The sequence below is a fragment of the Centroberyx affinis genome, unplaced genomic scaffold (assembly GCF_046629955.1).
Source record: "Centroberyx affinis isolate AG114_WGS23_722 - 3 ecotype Tasmania unplaced genomic scaffold, CSIRO-AGI_Caff_v1 ptg001969l_1, whole genome shotgun sequence".
Lineage (NCBI taxonomy): Eukaryota > Metazoa > Chordata > Actinopteri > Beryciformes > Berycidae > Centroberyx > Centroberyx affinis.
In genome coordinates, this window is record NW_027280319.1 from 142750 (window position 1) to 161294 (window position 18545).

Consider the following 18545-nt stretch of genomic DNA (forward strand, 5'->3'; position numbering starts at 1 on the left):
AAATATGGAGATATGACCACCGAGAGGAGGGATGGAGGGGGGAAAGTTTACATCAACTGTTCGGGATGATCCGGGGGGGGAGGGGGGGGGGAGAAAAAAAATCACTCTTCCCGATGCCCAAGTCGAAACGAGACGAGTCGTTTAACGGATGAGAAGGAGAAATCGTGTCTCGCATCCCGTCGGGTCTGGAGTGACGCATGGCTCAATATTCTCCATCTTCACCGTGCTCGCGCTGCGCTCTAACAGCCGGTGGAACCTGACGGAAAGCAACTATAGTAATCCTATAAGAAATTTCAGAGGGATACAAACATCACAGCAAAACTATAAGTCCCTATAGGAATATTATAGGATTATTAAAGGAATGTTATAGCGATGCCATATGAGATCATAAAATTACTATAAAGTATCATAAGGTCACTATAACTGTTGAGTGCCACTATACACACTCCAAGTCCCTATAGGAATATTATAGTGATAGTATGGATAAAAAACACCATTAAGCACCATAATATCACTATAAATTCACTCTTGAGTACAAGAAACAAGTCTCTGTAAGGTATAGGAATGTTATCGGAATATTATAGTGATACTATAAGAGAAGAAAATACCATAAAGCTCGATAAGGTCACTATAAACTCACTGAGTGCCATAAACACGCTGTAAGTCTATAGGAAGATTATAGGAATATTATAGCGATTTTTCGTCAGGTTTGGCCCAGCCTCCTCTTGCCTGCTGCAGGAATCCCCGTGTTTTCCCCGTTACAGACTTGACTGTCAATGCAGCATCTCACACAGCCTCGACACAGCTCCCGTTATTTCTTATTTATGTCTGCGCATTTAGCCCGTTTCTCCCGCTGAACCGGCGCCGCTTCTGTTATCAAACTTGTTGTTGTGAGCAGAGGAAGAAATAAAAAAAAAAAGAAAAGAAAGGGAAACAACTCAAAATGAAGACAGTTTTAAATCCTGCGTGTCTCCCGGAGCGGCAGCCTGCGAATCGACGGGATGAGTCGACTGAAGTCTACATCGTGTAAGAGGATCAGCCGTTGCGTAAAAAGCCTACCGAGAGAGTAGGTTACGGTTAGACCGGCTCCGGTCTGCTGGCTGGAGAGGGGAGATAGATAATGTATACGTGTGTGTATGTGTGTGTGTATGTGAGAGAGAGTGAGGTAACGGGATAGCCCCATTAAACCGCTGCGCCATCCACCCGGTCGTTAAGGTTGGTTGTTGTTGGTGACATGACGCGCGTGCAAATTGGCACATAGCTGATCCTTTGATTCTACACCTATGGGACGGACGGACGCGCACGCACGCACTGGTGCATATACACATGCGTAAAAGTGTGGCGAGAACACACAGATACAGTCATGCATGCATCCTCTGCTTCACATGCACACCTATGGGACACACACACACACACACACACACACACACCATGGCCTTACATGACTCATATACGTCATCTGTCCATAAACATGACACCACAGTGACATCATTTCTAAGTGGTGCTGCCAGTCAGAGTGATAGAGGTCTCTCTCTCTCTGTGTGTGTGTGTGTGTGCAATGTACAAATTCAACCTACACACACCCCCACAAACTGCCCTTTCCTCTCTCTAAATGTCAGAATTATACAGCTGGTGACACAGCACAAGCAGTTTCTACTCTATCAACAAAGTAACTTTATTGTGGTTCAAACCTTCTAATGGAGAGATCAGAAGAAGAGAATAACATGTTTTCTACCACACTGCCCCTCTGTGTCTCGTTCTGTAACATCCAAAATACTTGTTGTGTCCACTGCACCACCACCTCTACTTGCTATGCAACACACACTTATTTCAGATGAGCGTATTATCATCATGGACAGAGAGTTGTGCACACAGCTTGTTGGGCTCATGAGGTAACCATGGTGATCTACGAGGAACCCGCTGCACCGCGAGGAGTCTGGGTCATCATGAAGGAATAAGATGAAGAAGAACTGCTTTATTTCTTTTTTGTTTTAATGAGAGTGAGCCGTCTTCCCTGTGAAGTGTTTTCCTTCAGAGAGGAGGCAGAGCTGAGAGGGAGGAAGAGGAGGGAGGAGGAAGAGGAGGAGGGAGGCAGAGGAGGAAGGAGGCAGAGGAGGGAGGATACAGAGGAGGAAGGAGGCAGAGGGAGGAGGAAGAGGAGGAAGGAGGCAGAGGAGGGAGGATACAGAGGAGGAAGGAGGCAGAGGAGGGAGGAAGGATACAGAGGAGGGAGGATACAGAGGAGGAAGGATACAGAGGAGGGATGATACAGAGGAGGAAGGAGGCAGAGGAGGGATGATACAGAGGAGGAAGGAGGCAGAGGAGGGAGGAGGCAGGAAGGATACAGAGTAGGGAGGATACAGAGGAGGAAGGAGGCAGAGGAGGGAGGAGGCAGGAAGGATACAGAGTAGGGAGGATACAGAGGAGGAAGGAGGCAGAGGAGGGAGGAAGGATAAAGAGTAGGGAGGATACAGAGGAGGAAGGAGGCAGAGGAGGGAGGATACAGAGAAGAGGAGGAAGGCAGGGTGACAGGAGGTTTCACATGTGAACATCTTCATCAGTACACTAGCCTACTATCTGAACACAGGAACAGTTAGCACGGACCAACCAAGTGGATTTGAACCACAGTGTTAGATGCAGCAGAACAAATTTCTGCAGACTGGGGTTTTAGTTAGTTTTAGTTTCTGAATCTCATTCGTTGATTTAAACCTTAGTGGGTGGAGCCAAAGAAACTATAAAACTATAAACTATAAATAAAAAATATAAATGGCAATGACTTGTTTTTTTCATTCATGTCCATGGCATTCATTATGTTGAAAGTCAGCAGAGCTAACTAGCTTGGCTAGTTGGAACTTGGAAGGTCAGCTAGGCTAACTAGCTAACCTAGATAACTTACTATGGTATGACTGTATTATTTCAGTTAGTAGCAGAGCGCTAGACTTCATAATATTAGCTTCCTCCTCTTTAGGCAGTAATGTATCCCAGAGTTTCCCTACCATTGAACGGGTGCAGTGAGTCATGCTGACTTATGGAGCTGCTAAAACTTAAAACAAATTAATTAGTCTGGCTTTCAGTTGGAGAGTTTTAGTGTCCCGAGACGGTCTAATGCTGTTTCAGCATCTTTTCCACCCAGACAAGAATCAAGTTCTGGGAGAAACACTGAATCCTCGTAATGTTTTGGGCATAAGAATGATTAAATGTAAAGATACTGAAATATTGGTAATATATCAGTAATCGGCTCCTTCACTACAAAAGGTATTGGCCTTCAAAAATCCATATCACTCAAACTCTGCTTTGTGCAACTGTCTGATTCTGTTTGATTTCATTACCTGACAAATATCTTCACACACTCAAAAACAATCCCCGACTTGACTATACATTCAACAGCTCTAAAATAGCACCAGACAATAACCTTAAAACTGCTGAGGAATTACATAACTGTCCCTTTCATAATATTACCACCAAGCGTGTTATGCATGGTCACACACTCAGGAGGCTCGAACACTGGGAGTGAGGAGGAGGAGGGACTGAAAGAGTTTGAGAGACCGAGTGAAATAACAAACAAATTAGCATGCTGGTCGGGTCGGGGCCAGCTCGCTGTGCAGGGGAAGGAGGAAAACAGTCAGAGAGAGAGACAGAAAAACAAAGAGGGAAGAAAGAAAGAGTGGATAACAGGGAGAGAAGTGTGAGAACGAGGGACCTTTCCAAAGAATAATAACTCAATACATTCTGACACTGAGACAGAACCGTTCTCTAAGACAGACTTCAAGGCAATTCATCATGCAGCAGAACCACAGAACAGAAAACAAAGACTATTCTGAGGTCTCAATGTTAACAAAATGAGAACTTTTTATTAAGAATTTTACAATTTTAAACTAAAAGACTGTACAGAGATATTTGGGGTTTTAATAAAGGCTAAACTTTACTACCCAAACAGACTGAAAAGAAAAAATATCTTCATGTGTACACACACCCTGTGAGCTCAAGATGTAATCTCAACCTTCAGTGGGTGTTGAGGAGAGAACTGGCTCTTTCCACTGATGAAAAGCCACTGAAACGCTGGATTGTGTGCAAGAACCTTGAAATAAAAAATATTTTTCTTTTTCCTTTTTAAAATGCAGTCAGTAGTTGAAGGGCTCCATTTCCAAAGGCCTATACACTAATTTATGGGTTACAAAAATATATCATTACATTAAGTTCACCATTCTGTATCTCTAAAAAGTAATGGAGGATCCAGTCTGTAAAAGTGTTTTTATCAGTGACTAAAGACATTGGTGCACAACCCGTGGGTCAGGACACCCCAGGGGGTCACAAGATAATTTGGGGGGGGGGGGTCACAAGATGATTTATGGGATTGGAGGAAAAACATATTTCTACTATACAAATTTCATGTCATGTCTGTTTTTTTATTTTTTCCCTAATCACGAATAGTTTTCAGCCTCAAGGCCTCCTCCGATGAAATGAAATGAAATGAACTGAAAAAGTAAAATCATTCTTTGGTTGAACTGTTCACCACTCTGCAGTCACCTTCTATCCTTTAGTTAACACCTAGGTTGTATTTTAGGCGTTTTGCCGACTGACAGTGAGTGAGCAGGCAGGGTTTCGGTGTCTTCAATAGGGACGCAGTAGCTGCTGGTGGGATCGAATCTGTGACCTCCCAGTTACCGGACAGTCTGTCTGTCTAACCACCAGGACACCCAGCCAGCCACCAGGCAGGCAAGGCGGTCTGTTCAGTTTGGTGTCATTTTCTAAGAGTAGGTGTCACTTGGTCGATTTTGCAGTGAAACCTGTCTGAACAAATCTTCACTGGAGGTTATTGGTTGTTTTCAGACTGGACAGGTAAATAAGATATTTTGTCTCAGTCACCAGCTGTTTGAGAGAGAGATACCTTGGTTAGTATCTTGTCTCTCTCTCTCTCTATCCCTCTCTTTCTCTCACACACACACACACACACACACACACACACACACACACACACACATTTCTGGCATAGAAAATTGGTGTGTTTGATACCTTATTTCCATCTACTTCTTGATACACAGTCAGAAAATCATGCTCTCTCTCTCAATTTTTTCTGTGGGTCTCGTTCACTTTCTCCGTCTCTCTCTCCCTCTCTCTCTCTCTCTCTCATACACACACACACACACACAAAACCACAGTATGCGATAGAGGCTGCATATGAATCAGAATTGTTTCTGACCAGGATTGCTATAGAGGTAAGCTAGTTATCTATGGTGCAGAATAGTTAAATCACAGTTACGCATGCCCATCACAACTTCATGCTGTGTAACACTGACCTCTAGTGGTTGGTTCAAGTAACAGCACATTAGGGAATCACAGCCAAAGACAGATTACTGAGATGGTTATGTTCCAATTTTCCCAAATCCCTCATCCTCTTGTAACTCGTCCTGGATCTCTGCAAGGTCTACAGATTACAAGACGTGCAGAATAAAAAAAACAAACCAAAACAAACAAACAAACCCTGCATAGAACCAGCAGTGTTCATACTGTGGTTCAAGGAATTCACATCTTTGTCTACCGCCAAATATTTCTTTCTGTAATGGAAAAAGGACTCCTGAACGGTGGTTTATTACCTGCTGTAGTGGCTGGGAGAGAAGACTACCTCACCAATTTTACCAGCATGTGGCTTGTCTAATCTTCTAATCTAACTGCTAATCTTCCACAAGTGGTCTCCTTCTAGACCTGGGTCAAGTAAATAGAAAATAACTCTTGGTGTTTGTTTTAATCTGCATGGAAAACCAGATGGGTGGGATTTACCACATTACCTGAAGTTGGTGATCACAGAAACATAATAAATTTACTTTACAATATCCTGTGATGGCCTAAGCTTTCAGGCACTTGCTGTATTGAACCATGCGCTAAGCTCCGCCCATCTGGCACATACAGTAAGTAGGAAAAAACAAACCATGAGAGGTATTTGCAAATACCATTCGACCCAAGTCTGTGTCCTTTATAGGTCCGCACCAGATAATGGTAACTTATACAAAATATATGATAGAACCCTAACCCTAACCCTAACCTCAGGTGAAAAGACTGGAGCAAAGTAGAAATCCACAAAATCTGACCTTTCAGCCTAATGCAACTTCTTAATTTTACTCACAGATGCATTATGAGTGAGACTGAGAAAGAGCTATTAAGAAGGGAGAAGGCTCTTTTATTATTAAAGTAGTTCTTATTAACTGTAGCATAGACTGAGATTCTCATCACCCACTTAAAATTAGAGTAGAGGATAAAGTAGAGGATTCTAGACAATACAATCCATTATAAAACTGTAGGATCTATGGCTCTGAACAACGCTGCTGTGGCATGAAATCACACTAACTCCAATTTCAGCTTTTCCCTGTGTTTTTTTTTTACAAGAATTTAAATAGTAAATGGTAGACACTGACATTTATGTGCATATGACCCCTAGGGCCCACAGAACTCCATTCACAACCCAAAACTGGTTATCAGTTTAAAAAACAACATTTCTTTTCTTAATTCCTGACTTTCTGGAGTTAAAAGGTTTTCATCCGACAGCAGCGAGGCTAACTGGTTTACCACCAGAACATTCATTAAAAGGAAAAAACACATTTAACAACACGTGAAACAGCAAGAGACAAGATCCAGGCCGCTCACGGCTTTGTGAAGTCTTGCAGAATTGCAGATTGTTTGACGCGGTTTCACATTATTTTCAAAAGATCGGAAACGGCGTAAACTAAACTGCAGGTCTACATCATGGTGGTATGACAAATGTAGCTCACAGCACGCGTATCCCCGTGTATAGGTTCAGATATCCCACAAATACTGGCTGTGTTGTTTACCCGTAGTGAATTCCTTTGTTTAAATAGCTGGCAAAAAAAAGACATTATTAGAAAATACACACTTGAGATCTCACTAATGTCAAGAGGTCGACTGTTCAAAGAGTTGTTGAGGCGGAAAAGTTGTACCAAAATGAAATTACGTGCATTAAGAAACGCTGAAGCAACTGATAAGAAGAATAAACTGCCGGGAACTGTAATAACTTGTCAAACTGTAATAAATTCTCCTCCTAAATGGGTTGAGAATATAAAATAAACTACTGGATAATGAATAAATTCCTGATGATTCAATGTAAGAAGAATGTGGTTGCTTGAGTTTTTTAGAGTCATTTTTAATCAATATTATTATGACGTCATCAGTTATACCACCTTTGAAGTAATCGCTGTTTACTGTAAGAATGTGATATAATTTATTACATCAACAGGTTTTATTTCAGTATCATCCCATGTAGAGGGACATTTTTGTCACATTGGCAAGTTATTACATCATCCAGCAGTTATAACATAACATCATCAGCTGCTACCAACAGAGTCAGTCTCATGTATGACAGAGGTTTTAACACTGATAAAAGAGTAATACCCAGATGTTACCCTTGCTGTCCAGATATTGTCGTTACTAGCTGGACAAAGACTGTGTGTCCACTAGTAACCTCTGTTCACAGCGCTGACTTCTGTTGTTATTCTCAATGTTATTCTCAATGGAAATGTTTTTTAGTGCTCAGAAAGCAGAGCAATAAAAGCGAAAAGTATTTTTGAACTTTTACCAAGAGAGCACCACAAACAAAATGGAATTTCAATAGTCTTATAGCCCCAATGTCCAAGCATCTGTTTAGTGCTGCTAGTTAAAAATAAAGAGATGCCTGACGGGCAGAGGGGCTAAATGAATTAACAACTCCTCCCACTCACAAAGCTATCAACCCCTATAAAAATAAACTAAAATAAATTAAATTGACAGACAAACCCAGTCAAAATAACTTACATCAACAACAAAAAAAGAAACATCAAATTAAATTTGATTTAGAAAATCACAGGACAAAAAAATAATCTATCTGACAACATCAGCAAACGTGAATGAAACGCTCACTGCTAGGGTTTCTTCACAAAACCTCCTCGTTGATGTTTCACTTTTCCAAAACAGTGTAAAAAAAAAAACAGGATCACATCCATGGTATTTAAACCAGTGTAGCCGTAATGAAGGAGGTGATATACTGCTGTGATCCCATCGTCCATACACAGCATGTTTCACTGGAAAATTAGGCTCACAGGTGGTTCTGCATTGAACAATGTAACTCATCCTTGTTATTAAACTGTAACGAGTATTTGAATGTAGAAATCTGGCTGGGATGTTAAAGGAAATGGGGTTTAGTGAGAATAGGTGTCACATTAGGGTTATTAGTTGGCTGTTTTAGGCTCAGAGAAACAGGTGGGTGTTTCTGTTATTTGGTAGAGAAAGATGCGTGTGTTTCTATTATTTGGTAGAGAAAGATGCGTGTGTTTCTATTATTTTGTAGAGAAAGAAGTATGTGTTTCTGTTATTTGCTAGAGAAAGAGGTGGCTACATTCGAAACGTCCAGTGAAAAACGGGCCGACTGCGACCGAACACGGCAAGAACAGGCACACTGCGGGGGAGATCGTTTTTCTTTTTCTATGTGCATTCAGAGCTTTTAAATGGTTACATTACAAACTAGGGGGTCAATAAATTATTTTATTGTATTGGTGTTCAAAGTTTTACTGCTGTAAAATGGGTCACGGGTAAAAGGGAAATGGGCCACTGTGATCCCACCATTCATGTGAAAACGAAGTACATGGTTTTGTGAATTTCATTTCACTTTATGCCACTCAGTATTCTGAATATTAAATTATCTCCATGGGGAAAATGGGAAAATACTGACCATGAATGATACTTAAGTCCTAAGTTTGGGTTCCTTAGGATTAGCTTGGTTAAGTCATGGTCAATGGATGCTAATGTGACCTCAATACTGAAAAAAAAAACCTAGTTAAAGAAATTATCAAAAACACTTAAAACAAAACGAAAGTCTTATTTCCAGCGTAGCTACATTGAAATGTTCTTCCAGCATAGACAGAGAGGCAGGTAAAACATCATAAATACTTCATTCATAACTTACACTCACGCTTTCTCCTCTCTCTCTCTCTCTCTCTCCATTTTAGTGAAACGAGAGGCGGGAAGCTAGGTCGAGTGAAAAGTCAGTGTTTTTGTCACAGTTCCTCCATCTTTGAAAAAAAACAAAACCAAAACAAAAATCTTCCGTCCAAGATTTAGAATACTTTATAGAGATTTGTTTTCCCCCCATTAATTCCCCCCCCCAGGCCATTAACTTGCCTGGTTAAATAAGAACTGAGGGTTTCAGAGAACAGGAGTTGAAGTTCTCCCCCTGGCAGGTAGGGGGCGCTGCAGACGTGTTGCTCCTCTCAGGGTCTCAGTCGCGGTCGCGGAGGGACCGAATAAATTCAGTCTCTTCATCTGAGGGTTCTATGAAGACTGCAGCATGTACACACACACACACACACACACACACACACACACACACACACACACACACACACACACACACACACACACAGACACACACACACACACACCAAGGCACACAAATGTAAGTCGATCAGTTCTCCTTTCATTTACTTTGCATGCATTCTTGCCACCTCTAATATTTTGTTTTCCCACACTGTCTTTAACGTAGATAAAGCGTCCAGCTGTAATCAGTGTTTGGGAAAGTTACTTTTGAAACTAACTAGTTACTTTACTACGTCATTATTAACAATAATTCAGAGTACTTTCAAGTTACCCACTTAAAAACAGCCTTTAAACTCTGTCTTCTGGTGATATCCTCTCTCTTACTGTATAGAAATCATCACTGATTATACAATCTACTGTAGCAAGGTAGCTTTCATATATTTGGGTACAACCGATATAGACGCAACAAACTTTATTCCCAAGATCTTCCGATTAGAAAATATGATCAACACAGTGTGCCAAGCCTTAGTTCAGGTGTTTTTTTATTGGCACCTTTTATTCATTTATTTATATGACTCTGCTTTTAAGTAATTTTGGTTTTTAACCTTGTGCATGCTGCATTACCTTCTTTTATTGTGTATTGTCTCTAACCTATAGTTATATGTTAATACAGATTAGGGCTGAACAATTAATCAAAATTTTATCGAAATCGGAATATGGCCTACTGCAATTTTCAAATCGCAGGAGGCGCAATATTTGTTAAAGGTGAAATGTGTCAAAATACCATTTTAAATTAAATATTGTGGTGCTGCAGAGATGTCCTGGCCCACACATCATATTCTACAGACTTAAGAAAACATCTTTGTTTGGTACAGATCCCCGCAAAAATCACACCATAATCATTTTAATACGTTTTTCAATGAAAATGAGAATAATGATGTAAAAATTATCATTCCCTCTAATATCGCAAATCATATCGTAATTGCAATATCAGTCAAAATAATCGCAATTAGATATTTTTTCTAAATTGTTCAGCCCTAATACAGATTGTGGAAGCTGGACACCTGAATTTCCCCAAGGGGATGAATAAAGTATCTATCTATCTATCTATCTATCTATCTATCTATCTATCTATCGCTGGGTTTTGTTTTGTTTCCAGTACATTTGCATCTTTTCCCCATTGTTTACAACAGGAAGAAAGAAGCAAGCTGTGAATAGCGTCAAAACTATGAGTACAGTATAGAGACTTCTGGTGGGAAAACTGTCTCCCCACCGCTTGCTTTATTCGTTTACATACTGGTTTATTGGATTTAAGCTACTTTTCACTTTCAGATGTATTGTCTAACCTAAATATAAGGACTGGCAGTATGTGACAGCTAAACATGAGATATATATGCATTTTGCTGTAAAAGGTCTTTTAAGTAAACACACCTGTATTTTGAGGCAAGTCAAACATAAGTGAGTATATATATATATATATATATATATATATATATAAGTATACCAGAATCAGAATCAGCTTTATTGGCCAAGTATGTACACATACAAGAAATCTGACTCCGGTTTTTCGTTGCACACAAGTGAGCCAAATAATTTGCTGAATGTATGTTTAAAATAAAAAACAAAACCTCTAAAACAAACAGCGTTACTCACAGTTGCTGATGCTGAGTTCACTTCTGTATGAACCGTCACTTCTGAATGAATCTTCACTGTTCTCATCATCATCATCATCATCATCATCATCGTCGTCGTCGTCATCATCATCACTGTTGCTGCCAAGGAGACGAGCGACCTGGGAGGAAGAGGTTGAAGAACACTATTGGTCATCCTTTCACAGCAGAAACCAAACAAACAAGATACTGAGTAGATCGTGAGTACTGTTGCTGTCATCTTTCCATTTAGATTTTTTTTTTTTTAGACATTTAGCTGCCACTCTTATCCGAACCAAGCAGCCAAAACCACGGGTGAATTTCAAAGCCAAAACAAAGACTCCAAACCGCCCAACTCCATGCAAGTCAATGGACCACAACCCAACTTCAGCTAAAAATATAAAGTCAATCAATTTTTTCAACAAGAGGTTATGGTCTCAGTAGCTAATTTCACTTCTTCTGTGTGTCCTTATGGCGATTTTCAAAATAATTGTGTCATTAATTGGATATAAAATGGGGTTGTTTTCCTAGTGATTGACAGGTCACTGATTTCGGGCCAATAGCAGGCGGATCTGTGGCTCTGTGGGCGACCCTTGGCCTCACTTTGGCTGCTCCGGCTCCAAAAAAAATGTCAACATGGCGGCGATCATAGACACAATCTCCAGGCTTCAAAACGGCCCTTCAGAAGCCTATGGGTGACGTCACACTCACTACCTCTATCTGTTTTTACAGTCTATGGATCGAACCAGTGACCGAGACTCTCTAACAGTCAGTCCACTCTGCCCTTGTCTCATCCATTCTCTATGGAGCCATACCTTGGTGTGATAGGACAGATTAGGTGGTGGGACACAAACCAACGTTGCTGACACTGAATGTCATATAAGATGAGACAGATAAGTGTTCACTGAGCTACTGAATAAGCCGGTGTGCTGTCAGGAGCTGCTGTCTACATGAATTTCAAACAATGAAAGAGATCAATATGTAATGAACAAGATTTATCTGCAGGAGCTCTGTTCTGTGCCCACCAACCCCTCAAGACATAGGATTTTGACTAATAGGAATCTAGGGCTGCAACTAACGATTATTTTCATTGTTGATTAATCTGTCGATTATTTTCTTGATTAATCGATTAGTTGTTTGGTCTATAAAATGTCAGAAAATGGTGAAAAATGTGGATCAGTGTTTCCCAAAGCCCAAGATGACGTCCTCAAATGTCTTGTTTTGTCCACAACCCAAAGATATTCAGTTTACTGTCATAGAGGAGTAAAGAAACCAGAAAATATTCACATTTAAGAAGCTGGAATCAGAGAATTTTGACTTATTTTTCTTAAAAAATTACTCAAACCGATAAATCGATTATCAAAATAGTTGGCGATTAATTTAATAGTTGACAACTAATCGATTAATCGATTAATCGTTGCAGCTCTATAGGAATCCTTAAATTTTTTTAGATAGGCGGGAAAAATTCAGCGTCAAAACCAAGTCCATGACGTCAGAAAAATGCTCTGCAGACCGAAGCGGATACAGTTAACCGGCTGAAGCTCCACGGCTCCGGGTTGTGAAGCGGCGTACCTCGTCATCTGAGGGAGAGTCGGGTCCGTCTGCGTTGTCCGGGTTGTCGTTGGCCAGCTCGACGATGAGGGGGTCTGTGTCCAAATCATCATCGTCATCGTCGTCGTCCTCGTCGTCAGAGTCTGACGAGTCTTCATCATCCTGGTCTTCATCATCCTGGAGAAACATAACGTGGGTTAAACTCATCATTGTTATCGTCATCATCATGATCTTTAATGTTGCTGTCAGAATCGGAGTCATCAATATCCTGACCCTCATGTATCACAAAAGATGCACGATTATGGCTACCATGATAATTTCCATTATTTTTAGTAATCATGATTGGAGGAGCAAAACTTCACTGCTATTTTTGCATCTTGTTTCAAGATTGCCAATATGTCAACACTTTACAATTATGAACTGTGGAATCTAAAATCATGATATACAATTATATATTATACGGTATTAATTGTGCAGCCCTATATGCATCACAGACACAGCCACACAACAACAAAAAAAACACACTCAGCAATGTGCACAAACTAACACCATCTACAGCCGTGTGTGTGTGTGTGTGTGTGTGTTCCTCACCTGATCATCATCGTCTCCCTCCTCTGCCAGTTTCTGCCGCCCGACCTCGTACAGACGACACACCGTGTCCAAGCTCACCGTGTCCTGGTTCTACAGAGGAAAGACATGCAAAGACACAACCAGTCACGGCATATACAGTATATTTTTATGATACTTTACTGATCCCCATAAGAGAAATTATCTTCTCTTGTGGTTGCTATGAGATTTGTGATAGGCTTGAGCTGATATTTTGTGTATTTCCGCCATATCAAATATCGCCACAAATGGCCAGTGTTTTCTCCAGTGCTTTAATAGTACATTAGTACTATATAATGAGACTAGTACAAATTTGACTAGTAAGATACAATTTCTAATAATAATAATTATTATGCATGTCATGTCAAGAAATTAAATAAAATACCCCCCCCCAAAAAAAACAAAAAAAACAAAAAACAAAAACAAATAAAAAACAAATAACAATAATAATGGAAAAAAAAAAGGAAACAAACAAACCCACTCCGCGAACAGTGATAATATTGTATATCGTGATATTTTGGCAGGACAGTTGCAATATTACATTTTGGATATCACCCGTTTGTGACACACCTGCAAAGCTTACATACAAGCACATACTAACTACTCAAACTTTTTCCAAGCTAATGAAGAATACTGGAGAGATGGAGGCTAGAGATCAAGCTTGGTACCTCAATGACAGCCAGGTAGCAGTCTCTGGTGTCAGTACACAGGTCAAAGATGTTCCTCTTCACGTCCACAGTGGCTGAAAAACAAAATACAGTGGTTGGAGTTATAACCTACAGACAGCAAGGTTATTATCGTTAACAAAAACTAACGAAATAACGAAAACTAGGTGTGAAAACTAACTGAAACTGTATTGTGTGTTTACAAAACTAACTAAAATAAACGAAAATTCTAGAGAAAATGCCTTTAGTTTTCGTCTGTCAATTTATTTCATACATAAGCCTAGTATTTTGGGTGGATATGAAATCTATCTTCCAATTTTTTATTTTTAAATTGTTTTGACCTTTTTGAATCTCACCCCTGACAAATACCCCATATTACAAAAAAAGACTAAAACTAACACTGAAACTAATAAAAACTACACTAAAACTAAGCATTTTCAAAAAATAAAAACTAAACTACACTAGCAAACCTGCTTTAAAAACAAATTAAAACTAAACTGAAACTGAAAACAAAAAGTCAAAACGAAATAAAAATAAAACCTAATGAAAAATGCAAAACTATAATAACCTTGGGAATTAGCATATTGTCCGGGGAAAGACAACAACAACAGTGGCTTGCAGTTAACTCATACAGTATATTCTTTGCTTTGGTAAGATGACAGTGTGTCGAGGAAGTACAGCTGACTTACTGGGTCTCAGAAGTACTTCATAAATGACTCATAAGGTACATCAGAAATTCATAGTTTGAGATAAAGATGTTTTTGTATGAGAGGAAACAAATTCAAAGCCTGCTAACTGACTCACAGTGTGATACAAAGTAGAACTGCAGCTGACCAGTGGACTTATGGTGCGATATCGCCACAAAATATGCCCCACCAATGACCATTTACTAAAATATAAACAGGAAGTGTAGCCAACCAAAGGCATTGTAGGGTGCTATAAAAACGATATGTAGCTGACCAATGGGCTTTCAGTCTGCAGTAACTAGGAGGTGCAGCCTACCAATGGGCTTGTAGTCAGTGGCGTCGAAGGTTCTGAAGGACGAGCCGAAGGGACTCTTCATCTGCTGGTCCATGGCATCGTCTTCCTCATCAGCCTGGAGCATTGCTATCCATACGTGTGTGTGTGGGAGAAAAAGTGCAATGTAACATAACACATTAGCCTATAATTTAGTGCTAGGGATGGGACGATATGCTTATCTCATGATATAATTCATTTATGGGGTTCACGATTCGCTACGATACGATGTAATAAATAAAAGGTGAATGACAACAAAGTCTGACTGTGCAGAATTATGTTTATTTCTGAGACACAAATCTTTCTTGTGATGCCATTGGCTGGCTAGAATGTAAACAACAATTTAAAAATGTCATTACAAAATGCAGATAATATAATTTGGATGGAGAGCTTGTGAAACCGTCGCATTTGTGATTACTACAGCAGAATAAAATGGAGCTAATATCTCGATTCATTTCTCTGCCCCACGATACGTATTGTCACATTTTTGTGTTGAATTTCGATATATCATCCCATCCCTACATAGTACATTACAATAATGCCAGTCTGTCATTACCTGAGTCAGTAACATACATGAGACACACATGTACTGTACGGAAACATCTTAAACAGGACTTTAATTTGAAATGTGTTCACACTCATTCTCTCTCTCTCTCTCTCTCTCTCTCTCTCACACACACACACACACACACACACTCACAGCACTGTGTTTACTTTAGAGGACCACTCCCTCTACAGTGGTCCAGTTTAGCGTCAAAGCACACAAACACACCGTACCTCCATACATGATGGTGGCGTTGCTGTTGAAGACGACCCTGCACTGGTCTAGGGCCGGGACAGTGTGCAGGAGGTGGAAGGTCCTCAGGTCCCACTGACGCTGCTGTCAAGGCTCACAGCTACAACACAACACTGAACACTACAGAAACACACATGGGGTATGTGCTGGGTACAGCTAACTGGCTCGCGATGCTACCTGTCTCTTTATGCCTGTTAACATTACTAAGCGAGTAAAAATACAATTATCCAAACACAGAAAATTACATATTTTCTAGAAGAGCTAAACCTGTAGATAGAAACTAAGATTTTTGGAACTTTCTCAATCCATCGTTAACACCAAATTTGGATGCATTTTAGTCCAACATTAAAATTTTAAAGAAGCCATTCTCAAAATACATGTAAAACTCATGTTTAACTGTCACATAGACAGTTAGTCCAACATTAAAATTTTAAAGAAGCCATTCTCAAAATACATGTAAAACTCATGTTTAACTGTCACATAGCCAGTCCTTGCACAAAATATTCAAGTAATAGTATTTTAGGAGAGGTTATCATACTGCAATCACAGATTGGGGCTTTAAGTCTGACCATTACAATCTGATGACATTGCTGCCCTACAAATATAAACAGTAGTAACTATTTTTTTGGCGTTTTTCAAAAGGTCAAACGTCATGACTCAAGTTTAGATTTCATTTTAACAACAATTAGATGCCTAGGTGCTACTAAACAAGTGTCAGGACAGAAGATGTCTTGGTCTTAATGCAGTTACTGCCTTTTAGCTGAAGATGGAAAGATCAACATGGCCAAATAAAATACAAAATTATTTGTGTCTTTTTTGGATCATTGGGAAATTATTTTCAAAATTTAAAAAGGATACGATCTCAGTGTTGATGATGACCTCCAGGCCGTTGGGATGGAAAACCCCGCTGATGTTTGCGTTGAACTTGTCGAACTTGTGGATGGCCCGCGACGCCCGGACGTCCCACATCACCCCGTCGTTCAGCACCAGGTCGTCGGTGGGGTTGAAGGTGGCGCAGTTCCTCTTGTAGTTGTTGGCGAGGGCGGGGTCGTTCAGCGTCAGAGTCTTCTGACCCGTCTGGATGTCGTAGATCTGAAGCAGAGAGGGGGGAGAGGAGGGAGACGAAAAAGAAAAAAAAAGAGGAATAAAAATGTTGAATGGACAGTTTCTTGTGGAGTTGATCAGGGAAGGGGCGTTTTAAATCAGTGTTTTCTGATCAGCCTGCATGTAATAGATTATAAAAGGAGAAAAGTGTGTGAGAGAGAGAGATAGACAGATAGACAGAGAGACAGACAGATAGATAGATAGATAGATAGATAGATAGGCAGATAGGCAGATAGACAGATAGATAGATGGAGAGAGAAAGAGAGTGAAGAGAGACAGAAATAGAGTAGGAGAAATAAGGGAAAGTAATGAGGGAAAGGGAAAGAAAAGGAAGTTAGAGAGGAAAATATAGAGCGGGGGAGAGAGAAAGACCTAAAATGGTAACTAAGATGGAAGAGTGATAGTGAGGAAGGGTGAAATATGTCTGAGTGAACCTGGACGGGGTGAAGGGGACATTCAGTGGTGGTGAGTTTTGTTAATCAGAGAACACAGAGAAGAGGCTGGGTGACCTACATGGGCGACTTGGTCCTTGGTGCCGATGACTCTGTCCTGAGAGAGTTTACTGAACTCAACGTAGTGGTCATCTACAAACGAATTTCTGGGATACAGAGGAAAAACTTCAGCAACATGAGAAAGAAAACAGGCTTTATAAACCATGACAACATATAAAGGGCTGTAAAATAGTGTGTAAAACTGTGTGTGTGTGTGTGTGCCAAATAGTGCTAATCTACAAATGAGTGTCCGGAATAGAAAGGGAATTAATTAGAAACATGAAGGACAGAGCAGGATACATGTGGTGAATGTGAATGTGAATGTGAGTGAAGTGTGTGTGTGTGTGTGTATAGTTGCATGTGAGAGTGTGTGTAAGTAAATCATGAAGGTGTGTGGGTGAAACATGGCTGTGTGTGAAGGGACATATGTATATGTGTCTATGTCCACATGTGTCCATTTACACAGGTGTGTGTGTGTGTGTGTGTTGTGAATGAAGTGTTTCCTCTTGTGTGAGTGTAAAGCATGCATGCAAGTGTTTGTGTGTGTGTGTGTGTGTGTGTGTGTGTGTGTATCTTACTTCATGCTGAAGACACCATCCATATTCCACAGAGCAGACAGGGGGACGCTCCAAGAAGCTGAGGTCAGCAGCAATTTCCCATCCTGACACACACACACACACACACACACACACACACACACACATTTAATATGCATTTTCCACTTAAAATGATAATATACAATTTCAAACCTTCATTTGATGAACAGACTGTGAAAAGATTGGACATCACATAATTAACGACTGGCATTTGCAGATTTTTTTTTTGTCTATCATCATACTTACTTGATAAAGCCGGATTTGGGGATCACACACTAACTGAGTTTTAACACACTGCAACCCCCCAATCTTGCGAAAACACCACTCTCACAACACTCAAACACAGAACCAAAACAAACATGGAGGTTGAGCATTTTCTTTCCACACTTTCTGTATTGTTTTAACTTCTCTTGCACTCAACTCTCAACGGCCAATACCGGCCTCAGTTCAGATTTGAGCTGTTGACCAGCTCATGCTACAGCACATCAAGACTTGTCCAAATTCAAGTTGAAAAAAATCAAACATGTTTGAAATTATCTTGACAGTCCCCTGTGGATCCGTAGATAAGAGATTAAAGTCTTAAAGTCGGCCTAAAAGTCATGTACTGTGTCCTCAGCTAAAATAATACAAACAAGTACAAAAAAACGAAACAATTCAAATAATAAATAGGATTTATGCGTTTCAAGTGAGTTATCAATATAAAAATCTATTAAAATGACCGTTCAAAACCATTTTCAGCAACTGCATGCAGGTTTTGACAACTTGTTTTCTTG

At 40.1% G+C, this 18545-nt stretch overlaps 1 protein-coding gene across 1 annotated transcript in view; it reads right to left on the minus strand.

Moving 5' to 3' along the window:
* Nucleotides 1–3889: 3889 nt before the first annotated feature.
* LOC139653787 (DDB1- and CUL4-associated factor 1-like) overlaps nt 3890–18545 on the minus strand; it is a 34480-nt gene continuing 19824 nt past the window's right edge. The window contains exons 21-30 of the mRNA XM_071530769.1: nt 17755–17837; nt 17199–17283; nt 16440–16673; nt 15563–15656; nt 14771–14875; nt 13772–13845; nt 13089–13178; nt 12519–12674; nt 10951–11089; nt 3890–9321 (exon numbers count right to left, since the gene is read on the minus strand). Coding sequence (XP_071386870.1) covers nt 9260–9321; nt 10951–11089; nt 12519–12674; nt 13089–13178; nt 13772–13845; nt 14771–14875; nt 15563–15656; nt 16440–16673; nt 17199–17283; nt 17755–17837 — 1122 coding nt within the window. The 3' untranslated portion in view covers nt 3890–9259. The remainder of the gene's footprint in view (nt 9322–10950; nt 11090–12518; nt 12675–13088; nt 13179–13771; nt 13846–14770; nt 14876–15562; nt 15657–16439; nt 16674–17198; nt 17284–17754; nt 17838–18545) is intronic.